Here is a 10,518-nt window from a genome sequence, read left to right as displayed (position 1 = left end):
TACATGAGCATTACTCATGTCAATCATACATAAACATTCATGAGCATCACTCATGTCAATCATACATAAACATTCATGATCATCATTCATGTCAACATTCATGAGCATCACTCGTGACAACATCCATGAGCATCACTCGTGTCAACATTCATGAGCATCACTCGTGACAACATCCATGAGCATCACTCGTGACAACATCCATGAGCATTCCTCATGTCAATCAACATAAACATTCATGAGCATCACTCATGTCAATCAGCTTCAAAAGCTTCATTTATAGAGCTCTAGCTTCAAAAGCTTCATTTATAGAGCTCTAGATTCAAAAGCTTCATTTACAAAAGCTCCTGCTTCGAAAGCTTCATTTACAGAGCTCTAGATTCAAAAGCTTCACTTGCAAAGCTTCACCTATAAAGCTTCAGTGTAGGGTATACAAATACCACCTCCGAACAACCGCCATTTCGGCCCATACATGGATTCAATTTGAAGTCTTCAGCCAACAGACTCTATTGACCGAAGACTTGGGGGACTACATTATGTTCCATATATTGGGCCTTAACTAGGCCTCATGAAAAATACTTGGGGAACTTAGCCCATTATTTATGTATTGAGGAGCGAGCCCTTATTCTATAAAAGGGACTCCCCCACTTTCATTAGAGAGCACCCATTATTCATGTACTGAGGAGCGAGCCTTTATTTTATAAAAGGGACTCCCTCACCCTCATTAGAAAGCATCGCCGCCAGCTGAGCAACCGCCTCGCCGCGAGCATCACTCCTAACTCATTATTCATGTATTGAGGAGCAAGCTCTTATTCTATAAAAGGGACTCACTCACCTTCAACGCCATAAGCCGAGCCAACCAAGGCAACATAAGCCACAAGCCGAGCAGCCTCACAACATGTGTTACTTATAGTTGAACATCATTTCACTTTGAGCACCGCCTCATATCAAGTATTAGTTCAAGACGACATCTAGTTACTTTGGCCCACACATGGACTAAATTTCAAGTCTCCAGCCAAAAGACTCTCTTGATTGAAGACTTGGGGGACTACTGTTTGTACCATACTTAGGGCCTCCGTATTTATATCTCGTATAAATACTCGGGGGACTCAAGTGTAATTATGCAATAAATAGATGGGCAAATATATAATAAGTAAGGAACCCTTATTCTATAAAAGGAATCCTCACCCTCCTCATTGGAGAGACCAATTCTTAGGCCATACCCTCACCCTCTCAAAGCTCTCATCCTCACAGAGAAGCTTTCTCTATCCCTCACAATCCTCTCAGAGAAATACAATAATCAGTATGGACGTAAACATTGGGGTGAACCACGATACATCTTGTGTTATTTACATTTCTTGCAGTTTGAGATAAGGGCTCGCTTGTCAGTACATTATGTACCATATATTGGGCCTCAACTGGGCTCATGAAAAATACTTGGGGAACTTAGCCCATTATTTATGTATTGAAGAGCAAGCCCTTATTCTATAAAATGGACTCCCTCACTTTCATTAGAGAGCACCCATTATTCATGTACTGAGGAGCGATCCTTTATTTTATAAAAGGGACTCCCTCACCCTCATTAGAGAGCATCGCCGCCAGCTGAGTAACCGCCTCGCCGCGAGCATCACTCCTAACCCATTATTCATGTATTGAGGAGCGAGCCCTTATTCTATAAAAGGGACTCCCTCACCTTCAACGCCACAAGCTGAGCCAACTAAGGCAACATAAGCCACAAGCCGAGCAGCCTCGCAACATGTGCTACTTATAGTTGTGCATCATTTCACATTGAGCACTGCCTCATATCGAGTATCAGTTATAGACGACGTCTAGTTACTTCAGCCCACACATGGACTGAATTTCAAGTCTCCAGCCAAAAGACTCTCTTGACTGAAGACTTGGGAGACTACTGTTTGTACCATGCTTAGGGCCTCCGTATTTAGATCTCGTATAAATACTCGGGGACTTACATGTAATTATGTAATAAAGGAATGGGCAAATATGTAATAAGTGAGGAGCCATTATTCTATAAAAGGGACTCCTCACCCTCTCAAAGCCTCTCATATTCAGAGCTTTCATCCTCACAGAGAAGCTCTCTCTCCCTCACAATACTCTCAGAGAAATACAATAATCAGTGTGGACGTAGCCCAAACATTAGGGGTGAACCACGATACATCTTGTATTATTTACTTTCTTGCAGATTCACGGTTAGATTTACGTTGTTCCAAGACTCCTCCGGTTTTGTGCATCAACAGAATTAGTCGTACATAAAAAAAATATGCAAAAACATAAATATACCAAAAATTCCGTACCTAAATATATGATACTAAACTAATGTACATAAATGTTTGTACCTAAATATATTATACTAAATTAGGGTACCGAAATGTCTGTACCTAAACTTTTTATACTAACCTAGTGTACCGAAATATTTGTACCTAAATATATTGTAATGGATTAGTAGCACAAAAAAAAATCCAAAAACATAAGTGTACCGAAAAATCTCTACGAAAATATTTTCTTATATAAGATACTTACTATAATGAGAATTAAAATTTATAATATTTTCATACAATTTAATTTATGAAGATCATAAAATTATAAATAAAAAAGCGAGATATTAAAAAATCTTGGGACTAAAATTAATTTTTAATCTTGTATAAGACATTTTTCTAAACTTCATCTTATTTAAGAATTAAAATCTAATTTTCTATTTATATTAAGTTGTAAAGAGAGAGATTTGAACAGAATTTTAAATACAAACACAAACAATCCTAATTATACGAGTTATCGACAACTTATAAATGAACACTGTTTTCAAAATGTATATTAAAAACAAAATGATCATCGCTGGTGCTCCCGCTCCTAGTCATCAGCAACGTCGACTCTACGTGTCAGAATCATCACTATCCGACACGTTGCATGAGAGGGCCACAAGGCAGCCGTGAAGCTCTATCAGCTCTCTATATAGAGAGCTTCCCATTGCTTCCTGTAAACATCGTCCAGTGTTTTCGCCGTGACAGTCTCGACAACTTCCTCCTCGTATATTTTCCAAATTCCTCTGCTCCCTCCATCTCTCCACTTCTACCATTGCATCCTGTTCAGTTCTCTCGCTTTTTGATTCATTTTCTGATTTCGTAGTTTTAAGCCACGTTGATCAGCAGCATCGATCATGAAGGAAAGCATGGCAAACCCTCTACATCTGAAATCTTTGAACCACATCTCCCTTATCTGCCGATCAGTTGAGGAATCAATAAATTTTTACCAGAATGTCCTCGGCTTTGTACCAATTAGGAGGCCTGGCTCCTTTGATTTTGATGGGGCATGGTACTTTTCCAAAATAATAAAAAATAGAAAATTAATTAATTCCCACTATGAATAAGAATGGTTTCTTGGGAATTTTCTTCCAAGACATTAATATTTTTATGAGGTTATGATGAAGGTGCTGCATATGTTGTGTTGTAGGCTATTTGGGTATGGAATTGGAATACATCTTTTGCAATCTGAGGATCCGGAGAACATGCCCAAGAAAACTGAGATTAATCCCAAGGATAATCATATTTCTTTTCAGGTAATTAATTTTGAATTAGATTCTATTGTCTCTCCTCTTTATGCTTTGAATTCTTCTCGGATTGAAATGTTCTTGCTGCTTAATTTTTTGTCGAGGTTCACTTTGTTGCCTAATTTGTTTGCTAATCTTTGGATGTGGAGGTTGAGATTTGCTGCTGCTTATCCTTTTCAAATGGTTCAAGAAGAATAAAAATTTACTAATTTTTTTGGCTAATGAATTTTCAAATTTAAGCCTCATCGTATCTTAACGAGGACAAAAGTAGGAACGAAAAGTTGTAGACAGAGACAAAAAGGCTAAGCTAGTTATACCTAACAAGTAAAATCTGCATTATAACATTACTAAATTATATAAGTTAATCTTGCTCAATTGACAGTTTAACAACATAATAATTATAAAAAATTCTCAAGAAATTTAATTAAGTAACAAAGACACTACAAAGGTAAGAAATTATAAAGAGGTTGCCTAGGACTTTGGTAGAATGAGAGAAGAAAAGGCAAATTGAAATTGACTCCTTCCTTTCTTATCATACTGTATAAGTTGGTGGCTAAAGTTTGTAACTTTCTTGGGTCTTGGCGTTTAGTGTGAGAGCATGGGAGCCGTTGAGAAGAAGCTGAAGGAGATGGAACTGAAATACAAGCGATCCATGGTGGAAGAAGGTGGCATTCACGTTGATCAGTTGTTCTTCCATGACCCGGATGGCTTCATGATTGAAATATGTGACTGCGACAACCTCCCCGTGGTTCCTATCGCCGGCGGGATGGCTCGGGCATGTTCCCTTGTAAACCTGCCTATGTTGCAGCAACCGCAGCAGCCGCAGATAAGAGTTATTCAGCAGTAAGTAATTGTGTGGCAATAAGATTCATGAGAGGAAGGAAGATCTACTGATACTACCATGTACTACAAGTTGTTTTGTGCTCTATGTATTACTATTATGTGGGTTTTTGTAACAAGACATTAATTAATTGAAAATGGTTATTTTAGTGGCTGTGTCAAGTGTGGGAATCTTCTGAGCTGGCCAGCACATTTGAGCAATGTTTCTTTGCTCTTTTCGTTTTCTTTGTGTGTTGAGAGTTAGGCCTAATCGGATAAACGGCAGTTATCGGGATGATAACGTAATCGGAAGATAAGTTATGTGGTTAAAAAATTAGGATTTAAGCCTGATACTCTGTTGGTAAATTTAGTTTAAAAATAATTTTCTGTTAAATGTCCGTTAAATACAAGATAAAAATGTAATATGACCCGTACCCCTGCCTCTTCCCTCTCTCTGTAATTTCACTTTCAAGCAGGTAGTTCATCATCTGAGCGTGGTTCTGCAATTTACAGTCGCCACTTGAGTTTTGTAGTCTTGCAAACCTCTCACGTCTGACTATTTGATTCTCAGATTTGGAAACTGGAGATGAGAGAGAAAATGACTAATTAAACCTGAATTCGAATCAAAATTAAGGTGAAAAAAGTGAGAATATTGAAATAAAAAATATGGTGGTGACGCTGAGACCTGAGAGAGAGAGAGAGACAGAGAGAGTATTGAACAGGCGGAGCCTTGGAGGGCCAGAGGCAGAGGCAGACCATTGGGTTTGGGTGGACGAGACCCGACCCGACAAAAAAGGAATTGGATCTGGCCTCTGGGTTGGGTTACAACAACGAACGATCACGGCACTGCGATTTGAGCTTGAGAGTTGGTGTTCGCGTCCACACCCAGAAACATGTCGTGGACGGCGTGGATCAACTCGCCGTCGCCGGACGCGAACCAGCAGCGTTTTGGAGTTTGAAATTGTGATTCTTGATGAACTAGGTAGCTGGGATTCGACTGAGGGTTTGATTCTGAGTTTTCTGCTGAAAAATGGGTAGATGGGTTTTGATTGGTGAGGACGGAGCTTGGCCACTCCGATGAAGGGATCCATGTGCTGGTCCAATTGAAGAAATCCATGTGCTTGCTGATATGCAAGATGCAAAATACGGCATCCCAAAATGGAAGAAAGTGAAATTACAGAGAAAGGGAAGATGAAGGTGTACGGGTCAAATTACATTTTTATCTTGTATTTAACGGACATTTAACGAAAAATTATTTATGAACTAAATTTTCTGACAGAGTATCATCACGAAGGTTTAAATCTTAATTTTTCAACTACAAGCTTATCTTTCGATTACCTTATCATCATGAGAACCGTTTTTCCCATTAGGCTTGAGAGTTATAGATGGTGATCTGGATTGATTTGAGTGCATACTTTCAATTATTTTAAGGTGATTGCATCATCAGATCAAGCTATTGATGGTGATCTGGATTGATTTGAGTTCATACTTTCAATTATTTTAAGGTGATTGGATCATCAGATCAAGCTATGTATTTATATTTATTTATTAAATCAGTTTTTCTATTGCTCAACTTGGCCCTAGTGCGACACTTGTTGAGATCGATCAGACCGTAAAGAGTAAACTGTCGATTTGCCCCTTGAACTATCACCCAACTTTCGATTTGCCCCCTGAACTTTTTAATTGGAAAATTAAGGACTTAAACTAATTTTTTTGGCCGATTTCCCCCCTACCGTTAGTTTTTCATAAATTTCATCCAAATTAACGTTAACTCTTATCATGTGCAAACCACGTAACTCTCATTTGTGGACAAAAGCGTCATTTCACTAGACCTTCAGACAAAAAAGCTATAGAATCACACATATTTGCATAGGTTTATATTTTAGAAATCTAAGGTTTTCAATTATTTTAAAGAATGAAGTGACCGAACTACCCACACATGTTGTGCATATGCTTCCATTTAACAGAAATTTGGATGGAATGAATGAAAAATTAACAGCAGGGGGCAAATCGGCCAAAAAAATTAGTTTAAGTCCTTAATTTTCCAATTAAAAAGTTCAGGGGGCAAATCGAAAGTTGGGTGATAGTTCAGGGGGCAAATCGACAGTTTACTCGACCGTAAAAGGAGAAAGAAAGAAAAAACAACTCACTTCTTTATGTGAAATATTGAAATTTATTTATTTATTATTTTTGCCATCGAAACTTTTCTTTCAACTTCCAAGCAAAGACTTGAAATGTAAAAAAATTAAAAATAGTAGGTAAATTGAGTCTTAGATGTTAGGATCGATTAAGCCTAGCGGATGATCGTTGCTTTACAATAACTATGCCACAATCTTAATTTAGAAAGATAGACGAGACTTAGAGTGCATTTTTAGTTGGTTTGTTTATGCCAATTAGTATTACGGTCTAATTGTATTTTTTTATTTGTAAGTGAATAGTTTAATTCTCGTCAAAAGCGAATTTAAACTATATTATTGCAAACTCATTATGATGCTTAGTTCACTTTCCCCTCCCCACCTCTTACGTAGACGATATCATTTGTTAAAAATAAAAAAAATTCTATGCGCATAAAGGTTTGAAGTGTCATTTCAATCCTATGGTGTTTGAAATCTACTTGCTGCAATTTAGGAGTGGGATGAGTGACCGGATAAGGCTTTGGAAATAAATTGTGAGAGAGAGAGATAGAGAGGGAGCCATGGACATTAACATCAAGCTAATAATACTTACAAATCAATTCCTACATTTGAGTATTCATAACCACAATCATTGGCGGAGGCACCTCGTGACTCGTGGGCCCATATTCTAACTTCATAATAAACATATATTGAGAGAGAGAGAGAGAGAGAGTGAGAGAGAGAGAGAGAGCCATGGGCATTAATACTTAACCGAATTAAGTCTTTCTTTCAATTGTAATTAACGACAGTCATAGAAGAGGAAGCAGAAAAAGACGTGTGTTGAATGTGTTGTGGCATGCGAAGCGAGGTACTACTGCCTCGGAGGAGGAGGATTGAAGCTGAATTGTATTTTCTTTTTTATGAAATAAGATTTTTAGGACTTTATATTTTATTTTAATTATTAAATTTATGTTATATGGATGATTATTAATATTTACATTAATTATAATATGTATTTGGGATAATAAATTAGTTTTGTTAATTAATTTGGTAATGTTGAATTAAGTTTGAGTTTTTTATTTAGATTAAAATAAAATTTTAAATTAGATAAAAAGAAAACGGAAAAAATAAAAAATAAATAAAAATATGCATTTTGAGTGACCAAAATAATATTTGTCGCACAACTCGTTTACATTAATAAATTATAAAGTAAACGAAAAAAAAATGTAGACTTGCATGACGAATGATATATTACTCGCACAAAGTGTATTTGCGTGCTGAACACAATATTTGTCGCGCAAAATCATTCGTTCAAAAGTTAACTTTATAATCTGGATTCAGCTGCAGAGGCAGAACTGTAGTAAAACTGTAGATTCAGCCTCTACACTCCTCCCCTTCGTTTTTCTTCAATCCGGCATCCATCACTTCCATTTTCTCTCAATTTCATCATCTAATACTCCTTCTATCTTCTTCTCTAGGTTGATCGAGCTATCTCGGTATGTCTGGTAAGCTTTTAGCTTTTTTTTTTTTTTTTTTCTGTTATGGTAAAAGTATTAATGTAAATTCATACTAACGCCATGAAATTCGTTGTCTATAGGGATATTGTGTGTGATTAGCGATTGGCGATTTAGAAGGTATTTTCTTCGTTTTATTTTTTAAAAATATAAAATTAATTAAATTATGTTGAAATTATGTTGTTATGTTTATTTTGTGTTGTGAAATTATATTTATATTATGTTGTTAAATTTGTACGTGACGTACAAATATGTGTTGTGATGTACGGAGTTAATTGTAATTAACTTCGTACTTTTTATTTTTATTTTTTTTATATAGCAAAACTTAGTTTCCTGTTCGAGGATTAGTTAGATTTTGCACATGGATGTGAAAGCATGACTGCAGTCCAATTGATTCTTGAATTGTCCCATTATTTGGACAGTTTAGGAATGCACAATTATGACATGTAGTTTATGGTTGAAGGATTAGATTTTGGTTGTGTGGATTTCGGTGTCATCTTTGTACGTTCTTCGGGTGGCTCATAGGTATTTCATATATACGTTGTCCATTTGAAGAATTGTACCGAGATGCTGCCGAAATTCCTCCACGTCGAAATCTAATTTGATGTAGTCGTAAATTACGTCACATAACATTGCATTCCCAAATGGGATAGTGCCCTTACTGGAGGCATAAAGTGACAATATCATTTGTATGAAGTTGTTGTGATTGTTGTACTTTTATTGTGGTTGCAAGAATTATGGAACGTGGATATAGAATCCGAATAGATGCGCGGACGAATACTTGGATGGAATCGAGGATTTTATTTAATTTGCACGTACACACAACCCAGGTGCAACTAGAATATGGTGTCCTTGTATGAGGTGTAACAACACGTTAAAGGACACAATTGAAAATGTTTGATTTCATCTAGTAAGGAATGGAATGGTAGAGACCTATAATACTTGGAACCATCATGGGGAACAATTAGACAATGCTACATCTTCAAAGCCACAAGAGTGGGCAATGTTGAACCTATTGTGGATCCTAATGAACAAGTCCTTAATATTATAAATGATGTTTTTCCATTAGCATCGACAAACATCAATCAGGAATGGGAAAATGACGTGTCTCCATCAATGGATAGTGCAGAGTTCGAACAATATGAAAAACTATTAAAAAAATGCCAATCAAGAGTTATACCCGGGGTGCGAGAGCTTTTTAGTTCTCATGGCCATTGTGGAACTAATGTACGGAAAAATAAAGTATTGTATGTCGAACCAATGTTTCGATTACTTTTTGGGGGTTTTCAAGAGAATAGTTCCAAAGGACAATTGTTTGTCGAAAGACCGTAGACATGCGCAAAAGGTGTTGAATGGTTTCGGATTGGGTTATGAAAAAATCCACGCTTGCAAAAACAATTGTATTTTATTCTACAAAGAGAATAAAGCATTTGATAAATGTCATGTATGCAAGAGTCGAGGTTCAAAATGACATCTGAGAATAAAACGACTAAGATCCCACAAAAAGTCATGCATTATCTACCTTTGAAACCTAGGTTGCAGCGATTGCATATGTCGATGCATATTACCACCGACATGAGATGACATAAGGAAAAACAGGTAAACGACAATGTGATGAGGTATCCTACAGATGGGGAGGCATGGAAAGAGTTCGATCAAACGTTCTCTGAGTTTATTGATGATCCCCGAAATGTTAGATTGGGACGTGCCACTAACGGATTCAATCCATTCAGGGTTCTAAACCTACACCATAACACTTGGCCGATTTTCGTATTCGCATATAATTTGCCGCCTTGGAAATGCATGAAAAAAGAATACATGATGATGACCCTTTTGATAACTTAGGGATGACGGTTCAACTTGTATAGTAGCTACGTGGTTGGTATATATGACACCTGGTGAGCCCAAAGGAAAGCATCAAGCAACAATGGTCTGGCTATATGGACTTGGGGATGACGGTTCAAGGTATTCTTGCTCTTTCCCTTTTTTTTTTTGTATCCCTTTGCTCATTTTTGAGTGACATATCATGCACTGCTATGGTTCCGTATCTGGAAGACTTTCTCTTAAAGTCCTACTTTATCTAATTAGGGAAAGAAAACCTCTGCCAACTAATATTGTATCACATCAGAGACAACAATATAAATAGCATAAAGATTTGGTCTCAACTGTTTGCAGTAACATTCCTCAGTTAAATAGTTAGGGTCATAATTGAATTTGAGTATCAAGCGTGATTTTTCATAACACCACTAAACTTGTCTTCCTTCTTAACTTTATCATTGGACATATTTTTCTAATTTGGTGTTTATAGATAGAAAGAATGCTTTATGTATTTACTTTCTTAATGAGGAAGTAATTGCAACAGAGTATATATACACTTTGCTAAATAAGCTTAGTGACTAATGACACCTAGATTAGCACCTAATCACAATGATTAATTACAAACCAATTATAACATATTTACAGCTATTAAAAACAGTAAATATCTAATGATGAGATGTCCCTTTATCCCCCT

The 10,518-nt window shown here is 36.6% G+C and overlaps 2 protein-coding genes across 2 annotated transcripts; one reads left to right on the top strand and one right to left on the bottom strand.

The window, feature by feature from the left end:
• The first annotated feature begins 2,985 nt into the window (after positions 1-2,985).
• Positions 2,986-4,548, top strand: LOC126610327 (glyoxylase I 4-like). The gene is made up of 3 exons (XM_050278376.1): positions 2,986-3,324; positions 3,463-3,568; positions 4,149-4,548. The coding sequence occupies exons 1-3, from the start codon at positions 3,170-3,172 to the stop codon at positions 4,404-4,406; spliced, it is 519 nt and encodes a 172-aa protein (XP_050134333.1). The 5' UTR covers positions 2,986-3,169; the 3' UTR covers positions 4,407-4,548.
• A 196-nt stretch (positions 4,549-4,744) lies between these two features.
• LOC126610325 (uncharacterized) lies at positions 4,745-5,591 on the bottom strand. The gene is made up of 2 exons (XM_050278375.1): positions 5,064-5,591; positions 4,745-4,958 (listed from the first exon to the last, which is right to left on the bottom strand). The coding sequence occupies exons 1-2, from the start codon at positions 5,467-5,469 to the stop codon at positions 4,768-4,770; spliced, it is 597 nt and encodes a 198-aa protein (XP_050134332.1). The 5' UTR covers positions 5,470-5,591; the 3' UTR covers positions 4,745-4,767.
• Positions 5,592-10,518: the final 4,927 nt, after the last annotated feature.

This window comes from Malus sylvestris, chromosome 17 (genome assembly GCF_916048215.2).
Source record: "Malus sylvestris chromosome 17, drMalSylv7.2, whole genome shotgun sequence".
In the NCBI taxonomy this organism is placed as follows: Eukaryota; Viridiplantae; Streptophyta; class Magnoliopsida; order Rosales; family Rosaceae; genus Malus; species Malus sylvestris.
The sequence above is the reverse complement of the archived record's forward strand: the minus strand, read 5'-3'. Positions and strand labels throughout refer to the sequence as shown.